General features: G+C 36.1%; 2 protein-coding genes across 3 annotated transcripts; both read right to left on the bottom strand.

Annotated features, from left to right (window-relative positions):
* Positions 1-6: 6 nt before the first annotated feature.
* phka1b (phosphorylase kinase, alpha 1b (muscle)) lies at positions 7-15,346 on the bottom strand (the record flags this gene model as incomplete). Its single annotated transcript, XM_079586079.1, has 27 exons — positions 15,137-15,346; positions 13,768-13,926; positions 13,444-13,491; positions 10,367-10,535; positions 10,179-10,261; positions 10,019-10,099; positions 9,791-9,889; positions 9,529-9,675; positions 8,977-9,030; positions 8,743-8,865; positions 8,563-8,658; positions 8,288-8,395; positions 7,218-7,296; positions 6,949-7,083; positions 6,493-6,602; positions 6,248-6,392; positions 5,348-5,426; positions 5,193-5,263; positions 3,412-3,573; positions 3,227-3,303; positions 2,389-2,534; positions 1,609-1,762; positions 1,425-1,504; positions 1,274-1,352; positions 1,067-1,196; positions 210-311; positions 7-125 (listed from the first exon to the last, which is right to left on the bottom strand). Coding segments are annotated over exons 1-27 (2,913 nt in total), but the record flags the coding sequence as incomplete, so codon positions are not given.
* Positions 15,347-16,511: 1,165 nt separating this feature from the next.
* LOC306985024 (liver-expressed antimicrobial peptide 2) lies at positions 16,512-18,385 on the bottom strand. Of its 2 annotated transcripts, XR_013794724.1 has the most exons (4): positions 18,222-18,384; positions 17,402-17,562; positions 17,181-17,316; positions 16,512-17,146 (listed from the first exon to the last, which is right to left on the bottom strand). XR_013794724.1 is itself a non-coding variant. In XM_079586897.1 (3 exons), exons 1-3 carry the CDS (start codon positions 18,291-18,293, stop codon positions 17,277-17,279), a joined length of 273 nt encoding a protein of 90 aa, XP_079443023.1. In that variant the 5' UTR covers positions 18,294-18,385; the 3' UTR covers positions 16,512-17,276. The 2 variants fall into 2 exon arrangements, 1 of the variants encoding a protein (XP_079443023.1); XM_079586897.1 differs by having other exon boundaries at positions 16,512-17,316; positions 18,222-18,385.
* Between the last annotated feature and the right edge of the window lie 208 nt (positions 18,386-18,593).

Here is an 18,593-nt window from a genome sequence, read left to right as displayed (position 1 = left end):
TTTTCTCACCAGTTTGATATCACGACCCGGTTTACTTGCAACTTTCACTTCAGTTTTGGTGGAGCTGGATTTGCTCTCGTCGCGGATACTGACTGCAGAGCTGACCACATTTCCCGTTGAGCGCACTGGCACACAAATACAACTGATGGATACAAATTCACAGACCAAATGAGTGAAGTATGAAGCTGACAATGGATGAATATATGTACCACTTTTTTGAACTCCAAACTCTTTGCCACTGAGAATGTGAAGTAGCAGGTTCTTCATCTCAGATGGGCTCATATTCATCAAACTCTCTGTAGCCTCCTCACCTAAAAAAAAAAAAGACTGATGTTTCTTTTGGGCTTGGACTAAAATAATATCTACTAGGGTTGTCAATTGATTAATAAATTGGGTAACTTTATTTTGATGGTGCCCTTTGAACATTCTGTTGACAATTAGTAACATTGCACCTATGTGTAAACTAACTCTCATGAGCGCATTAGTATTATTTTGATAAATAGAAAACATTATTTTATATTGCAATAATATTTCACAATATTACTGAATTTTTAATTACATAAGTGCAGCCTAGATATGTTTAAGGGACATAGATGGTAAATCAATATTTGTGGAACAATCCACCAAATTAAGACAATTCAAAGACATTGTAAGCAAACGGACTATGGAAGTAAAATAATGACTCGTAATAATAATGAAAATAATGAAATGAATTTGAAACAAAAAAAGCTTGTTGAATTGCACTAATGGAAAAATAAATCTTAATGCAATGGATTTATTTTTCAGTTGAGGCAATTCATCATGCTTTTTTGTTTCAAAATACATTTATCATTATTTAACTTCCATAATGGAAATTATAAAAAAAGCTTTTAGAAATCAATATATTGTTTTATTTCCGTATCACTGTACATTAAGCCTAAAAATTGCTTCTTTTAATCACATTTTTTTTTAGTAACTTTTAGTAATTTAGTAATTTTTTATAGTTTATTGTAATAAATAAAAAATAAAAAATGAATACACAAAAATGCATGTTAAAACAGGTTTAATGGACCAGGATCTGAGATACCTGAACAGCTGAGGGACTGGGCGAGCTCAGTGACCATGACCTGAAGAATGAGGCCAATGCGGAGGCGGAACATTTCACTGAAGATTTTCGGCTGGGTTCGAATGATCATCCCCAGAAACACCATTATCTCCTGCCAGCCGCGTAAACGAGTGTCAGTGGAATTAAAACATACAAGGTTGAGAAGTGGACCTGACCTTCAGCTCTAACCTGAGTGAGAATGGCGATGGTGAGGTTGTTCTCGCTCGCCTCATCGATCAGCCTCGCCAGCTTGTCTGGAGGCACAGGACTATACGGAGGAGACACAGATCGTAGTATGAACAGGTAAATGACAATGTGAACATTATTTGTGTGTACTCACGCCGAAATGGTTTTCTCTCTTGGTTCAGGAGGAAGGCCAACTGTTAAATGTTTCTGATGAATAAGCAAATCTGAGCATGCCTGTTAATGGAAAACATATTCAATAGCTACATTCTGAGAAAAGGTTGTTGAATTTACATACAGTGACAGGGAACCATTATAATAGTGGCAGCGCTGATACTCACAGCATCGAGCTCTTCTACTTTCTTGCGTAGCATCCCGCAGATCATCCGGATGAGGCCCCAGTGTTTCAGGTTTCCTGCCTTTTCATACAAATCACTCAGTAGTCGTTTTACCGTCCAGCCTTTCCCATGTAGCTGGGTGTCCCAATCCATTCCCCTTATAACAGAAATCCCAAAACATGTATAACCTCTACAACAACAGTAGCCTGGGAAAACCCAGACCACTTCCGGCAAATTTAGATTTGCTCTGCAAGTGGGTCTGGCAAAGAGCCCATTGAAACCCATTTCCAATCCGTCGAAATCGCGGCACCAATCAGAAACGTTGGGGCGGGCTTTACGCGATGACGACAGAGCAGCGACGGTGACGCAGATTTTGTACATTACAGAGATGGATGCCGCCGTGGAACATCACAACATCACTCGTTCGAATCAGCTATCGCGCATGTTTCAAGCGATTTAAAATAGTAATTTACAAAAACGGCAAAAGTCGTCAGAAGCCATTGCTACATCTTCCTGAAAAACACAAACAGAGAATTGCTGAGACTGAGAGTCTCAGATGTTTCTCCGTAGCTCTGATTGGTTTTAGATCTATCCAATTGCACCCAGAGCCATTTGAGCGACGTCCGTTGGTGACGCCCCTGTGGAAATGAATTGTCTATTGAGCTTTGCCAGACCCTAACTCAGTTACAACTGAGAGTGGTCTGGGTTTTCCCAGGTTACAACAACAGTACAGCTCTTTCCTAGGACACAGATCTAACAAAACTCAGTTTTGGCGATACTGACTTGTCTGTGAAGAGTATGTAGAGAATGTCAGCCTGATCCTGTAAGTTCTGACTTTGTTTCAGCATCTGCACTAGGGCTGGGTAGTCAATCCCGCCATTGACATCTCTGGGCAGGTTCAACGAATGAGGGGCCTGTGTCTCAGGTATCTTTGTGTGGAAAAAAGTCATGACAGCTCATTGTGAGATGAGAACAGATCCCGTTTTTAACAGTTCCAGAGAGCAATTTTTCAGATATTATTCAGAAAAAAATTATTCAGATCTATTAATCTCTCTGAAATGAATCACAATATTACAGACTGCATTTTGAAGTAAAACAGTATTTGATCTGAATAAAGGCAAAGGTACCTAGCTGTGTACTTAAAAGGATAGTTCACCCAAAAATGAAAGTTTTGTCATTACTTACGTACTCAACCTTTTTTCAAACTTGTATTTTTTTTTCTTCTGTTGAACACAAAAGAAGATATTTTGAAGAATATGTAACCAAGTTGTTTGGTTACCCATATTCTTCAAAATATCTTCTTTTGTGTTCAACAGAAGAAAGAAACTCATTTGAAATGACAATGACAACATTTTAATTTTTGGGTGAACTATCCCTTTAAATTTAAAGTAGCAATCACAGAAACAATATACAATCAATTAACATCCTCTAAACACATTGTTGGAAGGTTTCACATTATCACTAAAAACGTCTTCATGTAGAAATGAATGAATTTTTTACTTCTGGACTACTTCTGGAGAAAAATCAAGCATATTTTTATAGAGAGCGGAGACAGCCAAATGATTATTCTAATTATGACTTAAATCTTCACAGTGAAAGCCAGTCATTTTGTGGTATCTACCTTTCCTTTGTTATCCTGCAAATTAAGGTTTGGTGCTGGAGAACGGAAAAGTTTAGTTGGAAGGTACATGTGCACATCTGCAGAAAGGTCAAAATTAAATGTACGAGTTATTACTGAGAATTTTTAAAAGGCAGCTGTTAAACAACATCAAAATGAATGTCTAAAAAGCCCCATTCTGAACTCACTGTGTATATTGAGCTCTCTGGCTTTGTGCACCAGAGACACCATTTCCCGTGTCTTTTTGGCTGCTGCCCTGAAGCGGCTGAGGCCTCCTTTAGTGGCACTAATAGGACTTTCCTGAGGAACCGCCAGTAACTGGTCCAGATACACAGCCAGGTCATCCACCTCTGCACACAAACACACTCGCACAATTAAATAAAAGCATCAGATGGTTGAGCGCTTCTTCTGTCACTTTTGAGATGTAACTGAGTATTTCACCACGTGTCAATATACAAAACTGTGACAGCAGTTACCGCTCTGTCACAAAAGTGCCTCTCAAGCCTCCATCCACCCATGCAGGCAAACTGTCTTACAGAGTGACTTTCAACCACAGGCCACACATTTCAACATAAAATATCATGCAGAAAAGAAAAAAAACTGCAAGTCAACAGCCAACAAACCCCTGGCAGCTGACTAAAACCTTCCAAACTAGAATGTTTGTCAGTAATCTTTCACTTATGAATGAAAAATTCCAAAACAATAAGAAGAAAGTGATTAAATCAAGTATTTATCAGAATAGTGGAACCATTGTTTAGTAGATTCTTTAATGAATGAGACTCTTCAACTAAATGTATTGGGATCCATTAGCACAGGGATTGCACATGCAAAGTAGAGTGGCAAAGAAACAACATGACAACAACATGGCAAAAAAATGCTTTCTGAATAAGTAACTTACACTTTAGCATACTTTTAAGTACAAATTTTATATTAACTTTAAGACAGTATATTTTAAGAGTGAACAGAATGTTATATTTTCAGACACATTATTACCGGTACATGTTAATTTAAAGCAGGGCTATGCAGTTTCGGGAATTTCATCGCTGTATTCTCGCTTTTTGCTCGCAGGTTTCTCTATAGAGCTCGGGTTCGAACACCGTGATGGAGCGCAATAATGATATTATTGTAGCATATTTTTTTGCCGGCCCAAAGTTGCAAGGGTGGTTTTTCCGCGTGTGAGACGACCACCATTCCACCCGAAAAAAGTAATATAACCATTCCAATGACTCCGAAGCTGTTCAGTTAGGTAAAAGACCTGCATAGTTCACCTTTAAATTAAATTGTTTTAGTTTACATTTATATTACCGGTAAATACAATCAGCTGAACTTTAGCATGTTTTTTACCCATTTAAGTAAGACTTAAGTACAAGTACTTTACAAGTATTAAGTCATTTATATGTGCTTTAGTAAGACAAGACAACACTTCAAAATTAGTGCAAAAAAGTACCTTAAATGTACCTTAAAGTACAAGTTTTATTTGACATTATTCCAAAGTGTACACTTTTTAAAGTGTACCTAAGCGTGTTAATAAACATAGTCATGAAAATGCACTCTTTTTAAGTACACTTAAGTGGCCTTTTATTTCAGTAATTTTTCAGTTTTTTAAATATACTTTCAAGATTTGAAGTACTGTATACTACATATGCAAATTCAATACAATTAAGCACACTTCTTTTTACAAGGGATAGTTCACCCAAAAATGTAATGTCATTCCAACCCTATATGACTTTCTTTCTTCCGTGGAACACAAAACAAAATATTTATATGTATATTTTGAAAGTCAGTGACTACAATGTACCCAATTAACTTTCATTGTATGGACAAAAAAAGTGAGACACTTTTCAAATATCTTCTTTTGTGTTACACAGTAGAAAGAAAGTATTTTTTCTTATTTTTGGATAAAATATCTCTTTGGTTTTAGTCTTTTCAAGAGAAAAGTTGACGTGCTGATACCTGGTGGCTCACTCACCACAGTCCATAAATGTAAGATGGGCACAACAGGAGGTGTCAAGAAAAGCAGAAAGTTTCCCAGTCTTAACCCTTGAAATGTAAAACTGATTTGATTTCAGCCTGCTTCAGGTATGTAACAAATATTAAATGTGCCGACCTCTTTAAATACGTTACCTTGCTCCTCCAAAGTAACCATCCTGTAGTTTTTTCAAGGTTGCCAATACAACAGGATCAATGTGTTTGTGGTCATCAGCTGCGAAGGACAAAAACTAAATGAGTTTTTCAGAATGAAAAAGCTGCTGTCTGCATATTAAAGGATTAGTTCACCCAAAAATGAAAATCATGTCATTATTTACTCACCCAAACCCGTAAGACTTTCGTTCGTCTTCGGAACACAAATGAAGATATTTTTTAACGAAATCTTAGATTTCTGTCCCTCCATTGACAGGCTATGCAACTACCACTTTGACGCTTCAAAAAGTTCATAAAGAGATTGTAAAACTAATCCATACGTATCAAGCAGTTTAGTCCAAAGAGACTCAATCGCTTATGATGAACAGATATAATTTAGGCTTTCATTCAAATATCAACATTCATCAGCGAACATAAACAGAAGCTCAAACGTACTTGCTTGACGCACCACAATAAACCTCATTGTTTCTTGTTGAAGCTCAAACGTGCGTAACATGAGAATGAACCAAGCAAGCTTGAACTTCCGTTTATCATTACTGATGTACTGATGAATGTTTATATGTAAATAAATATAAATAAATATTATATGCTGTTTAGCATATAAAGTGATTGTGTCTCATCAGAAAATTTGAACTAAACCTCTCGATTCATATGAATTAGTCTTACAATCTCTTTATTAACTTTTTGCAGCATCAAAGTGGTAGTTGCGTAGCTGTCAATGGAGGGACAGAAAGCTCTCAGATTTCATAAAAGATATCTTCATCTGTGTTCCGAAGGTGAACTTAAGTCTTACAGGTTTGGAACGACATGAGGGTGTGTACTTAATGACAGATTTTTTGGGTGAACTAACACTTTTAGGGCGTTAAGTATTTTTTCACTCACTGAGCATGCCGTGTGAAATTGGGAACGTTACTGTGGGTCGGCCGGTCATCCTCCAACGAGAACAGAGGTAGGAAAGGTCGATACGGAGCATCTCCACAATCATGTGATTGTCCAGGGCTAGATAGAACTCATGATGGTCTACAAACTGCACATTCAATCAGGGCCAAAACCAACAAATTATCTGACTGGATAATAAATATTCAAATAGATACCAACAGCAAATTTGAATTCACATGCTGACGTACTTGAGGTGTGAAGGTAAAGACGGTGTTGCGAAAAATGTAGAATTTTGATGTTCCAAGCACACCAATTCTCCGGTACGGCCGCCCAGTTAGTCCCAGCCTTTGGTTACGCCCTGAAAAAAACATTTTGTAAAATCATGTATTTTGTATCTCTCGCTTAAACGAATAATTTGTTAAAAAATTCTGTTCATTATGTCATTGTATCACTTTCATATAATGAATTCGGTCAGGGACCAGCTTATTAAGCTTAAAAAAGGACAAAAAAGCCCCATAAGCATTAGTCCATTATATTTGTGCATTATATTTCAAGTCTTCTGAAGCCATTCGAAAACTTTGTGTGAGGAACAGACTGAAAATTAAGTCATTGGTAACTGAAAATCTTTCTGTGGTCACAAAGACATAAAAGCGAGTAAAATATTTGTATTTTTGTGTTAACGATTCCTTCCACCCTGAGTTCACCTAGTCTGGCATAGATGTGACTGAGGACTCTGGAGGGCTGAACTCGGATTGGATGAACGTCCTCTAACGTTTCTGAGTCAATGCCATGGCTCTGCAGGAGCTGTTTAATCTCGTCGCTTTCTGCCAGGATAGACACTGAAAACACAAGAATGGAGAACAGCCAGTGTAAATATGGTGAGACGGAATATTTATGTAATAGATTCAAAGTCAAACAGTTTTCTAAATTGATTAACCCAGATTTAGCTACTGTCAAACACTGTAGGTCTTACCTTGAACTACAACATCAGGCTTGGGAACAGTGGAGAGGCGTCTATTGAGAGGATCAATTTCTCCAGCTGCTAAAAAACCCTATGAAGTCAAAAACAACATTATTTCACATATACAGTCAGGAACATACATGATCATAATATGTGTTTCTCAATTATAGCTCCACAGCCCGCAGAATGGATGATGCATACTGTACTTACACGTCAGTGTAGCATTACTCAACATTCATTAACAATTACAGTTTTTTTTTATTTAGCAAACATTTTTATGCAAAGCAACCTAAAAAAAATCAATAACAAACAATAATGCCATAATACCTCCATTCCTGAAGCTAAACCATTGGAAAAGTCATTTATCAATAATATATGGGTTTTGAGTATGTTGAATTTTATGATTTATCTAGATACCCATATATAAGATTTAACATTAATAATTGATATAAAATAAATAATTTAACAATACATCGTCTCCACCTCAGTCCCACGAGCCTGCGGCTACGCATTGGCCCTTCACTCCTATGTACCCCATCTCAATTCACTAGAATGTACTCTCTTTTTTTTAAAGAAAAAGCACATACTTCTAAATGTGTAGCACAAGAGTAGAGAAGTTTTGGTTTATATTATCGCTCTGCCGCATAGTTACACGCATCCTGTCACCGTAAACTGGCCTGTCAATCACCTTGTCACAGTTAACATCCTCCACATTTCGTTTAATTTAATTTCCTACCATAATGGAGAGAAAAGTAGCATGTTGATCTGCCAGTTGTGGGTCTTTCAAGCAGAGAACTCTCCGCATAATCTTCGTCTGCCTTGCCCAACGTGACACTTTTATTTTATTTCATGAATTATAATTACCTTTTTACATTATGTTTTTTTTATGTATCTTAATTTATTGTTAAATCTTATTTTTATAATTGAATAGAACTGTATTAATGAAGTGAGTATAGGATAAATGTGTTGAAACAGGTGTGTTACATAAGGGAGACAAAGTGCAGGGGGCCTCCCGGAACCGATTGAGAAACATTGCAGTTCAGCATTACCATATAGAGCGGTTTTTATGGAATTTACTGTACCTCTGCCAGCAGGTTACCCAATATGTACAGAGACTGGCCCCATTTCAGTGGACACTTGCCTACTGGCACTCTCTCCACTGTGTGAGGATTAGCATACTCTTCATCAACCTAGTTGAAATGACACATACCAAAAGAAAACAGGAAAGTCCATTTTCCTTTGGAATAACCCACAAAGAATCACTGAACTAGAAATCTGGCTTTAGGTATTTCATTACAGTACAAAATCCAGTGCTTTAGTGTTAAGAGGAAAATAACTAAATGTTTCCAGATTGTACCTTATCCGGAGGAACACTATAAAGCTCAGGAACCAATCGTAATCCATTCTTCCCTCTGATGAGGATGCCATCTAAAGCCTCTCTGTACTCCTGAACCTAAATAAGAGAGGAAAAATCAAAGAGAGCATTGTTTTCTGAAGAATAGTCAGGTATTTATTGACTATAGTAAATTGTCTGTACCTGTTCTGGATTGTTGGTAAAAATGCCATCCAGGATGAGGTATGTCCAGAACAGCGGCCATTCACACTCTATGTTCTCAAAGAGCTTCAGCTCAGATGACTCGTAATACAATCGATTCGGGTCCTTAGAAAAGAATGATTGTGTTGGAATAAGCTCCAAATACCCATTCAAAAGACAAACACACACATAGATGTGACATATTTTGTCTGACAAATTGTTCAAGCACGGTTTTACCTCTCGGGGTGTTTTGTGTCCATCTCTAAGAAAGCGACAGCATCCATATCTGCCCTATATGAGACAGTACAGGAGTAAATAAAGACTGTAAAATTAGGTGTTTGACGAAACTTTAAAAAAGCAACAATTTGCATGTTTTTATTCAATTTATAGAATTAATCAAATAAAAAAAAGAATACTTCATTTAATCAATTAAAAAATAATAACAAATCATATATCTATAATTTATATATTTAATGTATTTTTAATTTGTTTAATTATTATTATGTAAGTATCTCGATTGAGCTTCAAATATCACTATTTATTGATTTCTTAAATTTCTTAAATTGTATCAACAGTTATATGTCTTTTTATTTTTTTATTTACACTGTTTTGGATTAGGTGCTTCATTTCATGTCATGAAGAGCAAAGTGTTAGTTGTCTTAAAATATTAATTTAAATCATGTAGAAAACACTAAAACACACAAAATACATTCAAATGCCTGGTCCCAAAAACACATCAAGGGTAAAGTCAACTAAATGATTGCAGTAATTATTGATATCCATATTCACCTGAAGTTTTGAAATGATTTCTTCTTTGGTGATATTAACAATGTCAATGTCCTCCACTGCAAATGCTGGATAAGAGATGATGGACAGAACCCCAGCGTCCACCTCTTTGGATGTTGATGCCCTCGGCAGCATGGATCTGAGAATAGACTATAGTGAAGGATCCAAAAAGAGAAAAACATTCTGTTACTTTCACGAGGCTTGAAAGCTCTGAATAATATGGACGCTGTCCCCTCATGTGTGACATCATAAATTGGTTTATTACTTGGCAGTGCTGAATGTCATCAGCTAAAGCATGTACGACGGACTCTGGGCCACCCTTGGCACCGAAAAGGTTCAGCCCATCCAAGGCTTCCAAAGCTGCCTGAATAAACATGCAGCAAGAGGTCATGTTATTTTATCACGAGGAGATCATTATTTGACACTTGTTTGACATGTGAAACCAATTCTTAACTGACTAAGCAATTTATCACTAAAAATCTAAATATTTCACCTTTGCCATTCCGATAGAGCTGACATTTATCTCAGGGATCCCTTTATTTGTCTTGTCTCCTCGTTCCCACATTCCAAAATCCTGAGGATCATTTCTAGTCTTAATACCCATGGAAAAGATGTGAAACTTTTTCATATCAGAGCAGCGTTTAGATGCTTACCGCTAATTTATACGCAGATTCAATGTAAAAGATCAGATTCTGGACGACGTCGACCTCATCGCGTGTATAAATAATATTTAGCCCTGCAAATAAAAAGTGGTGAAAATCTAGTCTGCTGTTTCACACAAGCAAAAGATTTAGACTCATGTATGCTGCAAACACTTGAAATGTGATAAGTTAAATTCAACCTGATGCTGTCATTTGGGCCAGGAAGAGCAGGAAGATGGAGGTAGCATCCACCTGTAGATGACCCCATTCCTGATCACCAACTACAGTGGCACACGTTCCTGTATGGTACTTGGCATGAAGGCAATCTTTGGTGCTTTTGCTGTACTTGAACTTCTCCACCTTATCAAGCTGAAAGTTGAATACAGGCTCAGAGTTAATTCTTACATGGCATAGATTCAACAAGGTGCTACAAACCTTCCTCAGAGATTTTGGTCCATATTGACATGATAGCATCACGCGGTTGCTGCAGATTTCTCGGCTGCACGTCCATGATGTGAATCTCCTGTTCTACCACATCCCAAAAGTGCTCTATTGGATTGAGATCTGGTGACTGTAGAGGCCATTTGAGGAAAATAAACTCATGTACAAGAAACCAGTTTGAGATGATTTGAGTTTTGTGATATGGCGCATTATCCTGCTAGAAGTAGCCATCAGAGGAAGATACACTGTGATCATTAAGGGATGGACATGGTCAGCAATAATTCTCCAGTAGGCTGTGGCGTTTAAACGATGTTCAATTGGTACTAAAGGGCCCAAAGTGTGCAAAGAAAATATCCTGCACACCATTACACCATCACCAGCCTGAACCATTCATACAAGGCAGGATGGATCCATGCTTTGATGTTTTTCACTCTAAATTCTGACCCTACCATCTGAATGTTGCAGCAGAAATCAAGATTCATCAGACCTGGCAACGTTTTTCCAATCTTTTATTGTCTAATTTTATTGAGCCCGTGCGCTACGAGTGATTATTTGAGTTACTGTTGCCTTTCTATCAGATCAAACGATTCTGGCCAAATCTCCTCTGACATCAACAAGGCATTTTCACCCAAGAATTGCTGTTCACTGGATATTTTATCTTTTTCATTCTGTAAATGGCAAAGGTCAGACCGACTGCCATTGATGAGTGACAGTAACATTTGTACTAGACTTTTTTGAAAGTTATATTAAGGAACACTCACTTTTTTTGGAAATAGGCTCATTTTCCAACTCCCGTAGAGTTAAACAGTTGAGTTTTACTGGTTTCGAATCCATTCAGCCGATCTCCGGGTCGCGATATTTTTTGTCCCAGGATGGTAGGGGAAGGTACCGCCTTTTTCGCCTCTGATTGGCTAGAAGGGCTCTCCTATCCATCCAAACCTATCCATCACACGTTTCACGGCCAAATCAAATAACCAATCGGAGGAGAGCCCTTCTAGCCAATCAGAGGCGAAAAAGTTGTTACCTTCCCCTACCATCCTGGGGAAAAAAATATTGCCTCCGGGTCTGGCGGTAGCACTTTTAGCATAGCTTAGCACCCATGGTACGGCAGCACAGTTCCTTGATTACAGTATTACGCAGGAATGAGAGTATAGTTTCTAGTCATATTGGCCTAGAAAATCGCAACTTTTAATTTTCTGTCGGGTTTAGTACACGATGTAACTGCAGAGGAGTCAAGTTTTAAATAGGAAAAATATAGAAACTCTTTGGTAATTTTTTTGAGAGAGATGCTAACGGTCTAATCAGAGTCAATGATCTATGCTAAGCTATGCTATAAGTGCTACCGCCAGACCCGGAGATGGGCTGAATGGATTTGAAAACGGTAAAACTCAACTGTTTAACTCTATGGGAGTTGAAAAATGATTATTTCCACACAGTGTTCCTTTAAACTGTCTGAAAACAAAACAGGGATCACAAACTGTCTAAATATGTTTACCATGGTCCATTTTTGTATTTTATAAAGAGTATAAACTATATATAATTGCATCTTAGTAAGATACGTCAACATTTTGACATTTCACGTGACATGAAGGACGCATTTGGAGTACACATTTGAAGCAGCCATCGAATTGGGACAGCCTTCGTCGTGCGCCGCGATGACGCAATCTGCATTTGAATGCGACCTTTTGAATGCGAAGGATGCAGCCTCTGAATTGGGACGCAGATCTAGTGTGTGCCAGTGTGTTGCCTTGATTAATAATTCAGTTTACCTGTTGTCCATTTATTTTACTCATTAGTTCCTCTGTGTGTTTAGTGTTCATTCAGTCCTTGTCTATGGTACGTGGTTTTGCTATTTCTCCTTCATTTGACTATAGTTTCCTAAATATTTGTAATAAAAACTGTTATTTGAGCTATCTCCTTCGGCTTCGTCTTGCGATGTTGATAGCACCCTGACGAGACACCAGACACGAGTGGCACTTTTAGTTTGTAACATGCTTCACATTGCACTAGTAAAGTGTCACATTTCAGTAACATGGAGCCCACAATACTTAATATAATTCATCAATAGTGTGTATATTAACCTGTTTGGTATAATTTTAAAAAGTTTAAATAAGTAAAACATTTAAGCCCGTAAAAATGAGAGATGTAGAGAGTTATGCCAAGATTTCAAGACAGTCTTGTGTACAATCACTAAGCACTGTAATGCACTCTAAACCTTAATGGATTCAATACACTCAGAGAAAATTCATTGCCTCAGAGTAATTAAGTAATGTCTTAAAATGGTAATAGGGTTGTCATTGTGGTGAGGAGTGGAGACTGATTCAGGTCAGAAAGAAATGGTATTTATTAGACAAAACTGTTCAGAGGTAAATGCTTGTTCGTTTGTTTTTTGTTTTTAATGAAATAAATTCATATTTTCATTCAACAATGAAAAAATGAAATTATTTATCACAGAACCCTGAAAAACTGTAGTAAAGTAATTGCTGCCAAAAATCAAGCATACAATCACAGGAAAAAATAATATATAAAACATTTTGTTTATTTTTTGTGTTTTTTAATCTAATAAATGCAGCCTTGGTGAGCATAAGATACTTCTTACTGAGACCTTTTACTGATATCAAACTTTTGAACAGTAGTGTATGTTCTCCTGCAAAGCAATTGCATTTGCAATGAGAAAATGAATTGAAATGTTCACCACAATTGTGACTTAATATTTTCTGCAAAAAATTATCTACACAGTATGCTTCAGATTTACTGCCCAAAATGAGTAGGATTTGTAATGAATCTTAAAATGTTGATTTGCCTATAACAGAATGAGAATGCTTTTTATCCATACCTGTCTTATCATACACTGCAGTAATCCTCGCATGAGTTTGACCACACTCTACAGAATGAGAAAAGACAGAGAGAAAGAGAGAGAGAGAGAAAGAGAGCAGTGAGCCTTGACCGTGACCTTATCCTCACCATCTGCTATGACCATGAAAGAAACATGAGCCAAATGATTTGCCCCCTGGCATTTTACATGGTCTCCCAGACATAAACACTAATGAGCAGAAAATATTAAATGTCTGGGACATGTGCAGACATGGTCTTCGATGCCCTTTGACAAAATTGTATAGTTTTTCTTGTATCTCAACTCACTATGTATGCATGAACCAACCTGCTCCAGTTCATAGACTTTGGCTTTGTCTTCATCTCTGTCTGCATTCTTCCTGTAGGACAGACTCAGAGCCCACACAGACAGGATGCAGTACACATTGTCTCTAACCCAGGCATGAGGTAACTTCTCATCTCCTGGGAGTAACCCTGTCACCGGATCCTGCAAAATATTATAAAAAACCATACATGTCATTGACATGAGGGTCTATCGAACTAGAATAAATTATATTTATGTGATATAAAATGTCACCATTGACCTGTAACATTTAAAGCATGTGACACTTTAAATTCTACATCTGTGTTTTAAAGTGTTCTCTTTCATAATGAGTATTTTTAGATTCATTAAAATATTCTTAAATGTTCAATAACACAAATTCAAACTCTACTTGTGAAAAAGAAGTGTGCTGAATTTATTTATTGAATGTGCACTTGTAGTAGGCTATATCTTACATTTAAAAAACTGTACTTGCATATAATATAATATTACTGAAATAAAAGTTAACTTTAGTGTAACTTTAAGAGAACAATTTCATGCCTATCTTTCTTAACACACTTAGTACACTTTAAAAAGTCCACTTTGGTTAACAATTTAGTTTAGGGTCGAGTTCTCGATATTATAGTTGTTTATTAGCGTGCATATTACTAGGATATTGGCTGTTTATTAGTATTAATAAAGCACACATTAATGCCTTACTGCACCCACACACCGGACGCGAATAGCGCGTCAGGCGCGAGTGATTTCAATGTTAAGTCAATGCAAAGACGCGTTACACGCGTTTTACGCGCGTAACGCGTCTTTGCATTGACTTAACATTGAAATGACTCGCGCCTGACGCGCTATTCGCGTCCGGTGTGAACGCACCATTATTCTGCATGACCATATTCTACATACCTTAATCCTACCAAATACCTAAACTTAACAACTACCTACTAACTATTAATAAGCAGTAATTAGGAGTTTATTGAGGCAAAATTAGTAGTTAATCGTTAAAAGAAGAATTGAACCCTAATTTAAAGTGTAACTTTATTTGTAATAATGACAAATACAAGTTATTAAATTATATTTTAGTGGTAACACTTTACAATAAGATTTCATTTGTTGGCATTAGTTGACTACATTAGTTAACAAGAACTAACAATTAGGCTAACTATTCTTCTACAGCAGTTATTACGGTAATCTTAGTTAACGTTCATCTCAACATTTATAACATAACACTCAGTTTTCACCTAAGTAGCCTATAGTATCGCAAAGTATTCTAAAGTGTCTGTTTTTCAAAAGGGCTTTTACGCTGCCTTTTAAATAGATGTCAACACAGCACGGGCTGCTCCCTCAGAATCAGGGAGAGAGTGAGAGATTGTGTTTAGCTCACCTGGTGACAGAGGATTGTCTGTTGCAACGTTCTGGCATAGTTGTCGAGTTTCACTCCAGAATTACTGCGACTTCTCATTATAGTTGCTTTCTAGATGCAGTTTAGCTCTCCAGTTTGACTAGCAGTGTCTTAGCTGGCGGTGGTCAAGGAAGTAGCTACCCTTACATGTGAGGGGCAGGCAAATGTCAAGCCTTGGGACGAGTTGTTCAGTAATAGCCTATCTGTTACATCAGATGGCGTACTAACTGGTGTTGAACTGCACCCTATCTTTATAGTTACAGGCACAGTTCATCCATTTTTAAAATATAATAAAATCAAAATCAATACAAATTAAAACATATAAAAAAAGCAAAATGTTGCTTCAACTGATATGAAGACAATGTAGCCTAAGCTGCATGTTGTTGTTTATAAAATTATTCAGCCTATTCAGTCATGCTGATTTATTCACACCAATATTGATTTTATACAATAGTTCAAGTTAATAGTGGGAAACTTTTTTAGGACAGTTTTTTTTTTTTTTTTTTTTGCTGTCTTAAGTAGGCTACAGTCAACTTGGGTGTTTAAGTAATTTCATCTTAATTATGATTAAATTACATTAAATTATGATTAAATTACATCTAAATTACATTAAACTGACTTTTTAAAAAATGTGTTGGATCTTGTATAACAATTTTTTATTTATTTAATGTCAACCTATTTCGATGTATAATATATGTTGATATAATATATATATATATATATATATATATAATAATAATAATATAATAATAATATAATATATAATAATATATATTATATATAATATAATATATAAAAACATAATATGTTGTCATACCTTAATGATCATAATTTTTTTAACAGTGAATATTGTCACTTTCACATTTGTTTATTGTTGCTCAAGCAAAGATAATAGTTCCAAATGAAGTCAATCAGCGTAATCAATCGGTTGTATCTGAGCAACACACAACAGTTGTGTTTTGTTCTATAATGGATAAATGAATGGGTTTGATTGAACAAATCAAATGTTGATTCAATGATTCACTCATTACAGACACAGTCACTTGTGGCCACCTACTGGCGATGTAACACGGAAAAGAGCACACACAAAAATCATTGGACTGTTGAACATGCTGTTGATCAGTGATAGTAAAATTTGCATATTGCTGGGCTTATATAGTTAATTATAAAAACAATAATACATTTGATGAAGTTTGATTTTAGGGACATTTTTGTTTGTTTTAAAAAGTTGTTGTCAAAGGTTTTTTTGTATGATTCTTGCTTCAAATATAATAGCTCAAATTTGAACATATCACAATTACATAGCCTATCACAAGTACACAATACAAAAAAAAAGAGTCAACAAAAAGTTGCAGAAACCTATTTTTAGTGTTTTATTTGACAAACATAAACTTTGCTCTTTCATGTCAGAAAAGGACATGCAATCTGGGTACATGTGGAGGTCGTTCACAGTACAATGACATCAGTTTGTTACAGTACATTCTTGTGCAAATACTCCTCTCACTAACTTCAGGGGCCTTTGTCATTAGAACTGGGTTTTCAGAGAACTTAGATCATCCTGAAAAAAGATGTGTGCAACTGTGCACGTTCTCTTACCGGCAGTGCGGCACTGTGCCTGGATCGATATTAATGGTCACTACTGAGGCCTTCTGAATGCCCTCGTAGCTTATCAAATACAGTACTTTATATCAAATATCACAATACAATTATTTTATACATATAGCTTTAAAATGGTCTACAAATTACTCATGCTCTATACAGCCTTTTAATTACAATGCGTGCAGTATTGTATTTGTAGAATTAAAGTTTGGGGCCAGTCAAATACAAACCCCAATATGTTAATGACCACTAAATAAGGTTATTAAAATGCCTTGAACATAAAACATCTAAAGTAAAACCAATGTAACTTTTCAAGTCAGACTTCTCCGTACTCTCAGTAAGTACTGTGCTACATAGGCTACAGTTCAAAAATTAAAGTGCTTGCAACATAGCCTACACACACACACACACACACACACACACACACACACACACACACACACACACACACAAAATGCTATGGCAATAAAATAGTATAGGTTGACTTGACTCATAAATGAATATTTTTCAGTCTTCCACTCCGCTATGAATGAACAGGCTCATTAAAAGAACAATGGCCATTCCTGGGGATAGAAAATATAATCAGTTTTCATAAAGAACAGTTATTTAGGACTTGATGAAAGGAGATGGATGGCAGCAGTGACGTACCTGCATAATCCTGTAGTGCACTCTATGCTGTCATGGCAGTAAGCGCCGTATGGTTTGAACCCCATGATTCGCCACAAAGGGGACATTCGTATCTTGCGGTGCAGTATGTGTGATGACTGAAGATCGGATCGCACCTCAGAAGTCACTGGCACAGTGGATACCTAACATACATTTCACAGATTAATAACTTAATTAAAACTGTAAACAAATGATATTATCAATAAGTTATGACAACATATGCTTTTACATTGCTTTAACTCATCAAAATACTTTTTTTTATAAGATTCAACATTTTAATGTAATTTAAGTTGAAATTACTTAAATATTCAAGTTGATTGTACTTAAAATTTAAGGCAGCAACTTGTTTTACAGTGTTAAACAACTATGTAATTAACTATAGTTAACAAGAACTAATAATGAGCAATATTGTACAGCATTTATTAATCTGTGTTAATTAAAATAGTATTGTTCTTTGATCATGTTATTTCACAGTGCATTAACAAATGTTAACATATTTTTAATGTCAAAGTTTGGTTTTAAAAATTTGTTGAAGTATTCATAAATGTTGTTCATTGTTACCTCACACAAGCTGTCTTTCTAAAATTTCATGTTTAATTCAATGTGTGACTTGTTTCATTATAATTATTTTTTGTATTTTCTCAGTGAAAATTGTTACACCTAGATCGTTTTTTTCAATGCAGTATTTTTGATAAAAGTGAAAAAGCAGTTTTTTTAAACAAAAACATTTTCATGCCTGGCAACCATTATCATGTTTTAGCCATATTTGAAAAAAAGTTGTTGGAAAGAGGTGTAAACCTACCTGATACATCAGCACTAGCAAGATCAGTGTGCAAAATCCAAATTTTGCCAGGTGAGAGTGATGCAGATTCATTCTGGTGATTTTTTCCCCCTTCAAAACTACTGTATGTCAGTGTGTCCAGGAGATTTGCTTAAGCTTTGCAATGACCATGTGTATTTATAACCCTGCAACATTGATCTTACCACCCCACCGTCTCTTCTGCTCTCTTATATGCTTAAGGCCATGCATGGCCAAGATGAAATCACGTGTTTAGTAAATATTTGAGGGTTTACAAGCTTAAATAGGCATTAATGTAGTTTCTGGTATTGATGGGAGTAAAAAATTTTTTTTTGAGGTTTACAGTATGCTTTTTACATCATGATTAGATTGTTT

The sequence above is a fragment of the Phoxinus phoxinus genome, assembly GCF_949152265.1.
Source record: "Phoxinus phoxinus genome assembly, chromosome: 17".
Taxonomy (NCBI): Eukaryota; Metazoa; Chordata; class Actinopteri; order Cypriniformes; family Leuciscidae; genus Phoxinus; species Phoxinus phoxinus.
This window is presented reverse-complemented; position numbering and strand designations above follow the sequence as displayed.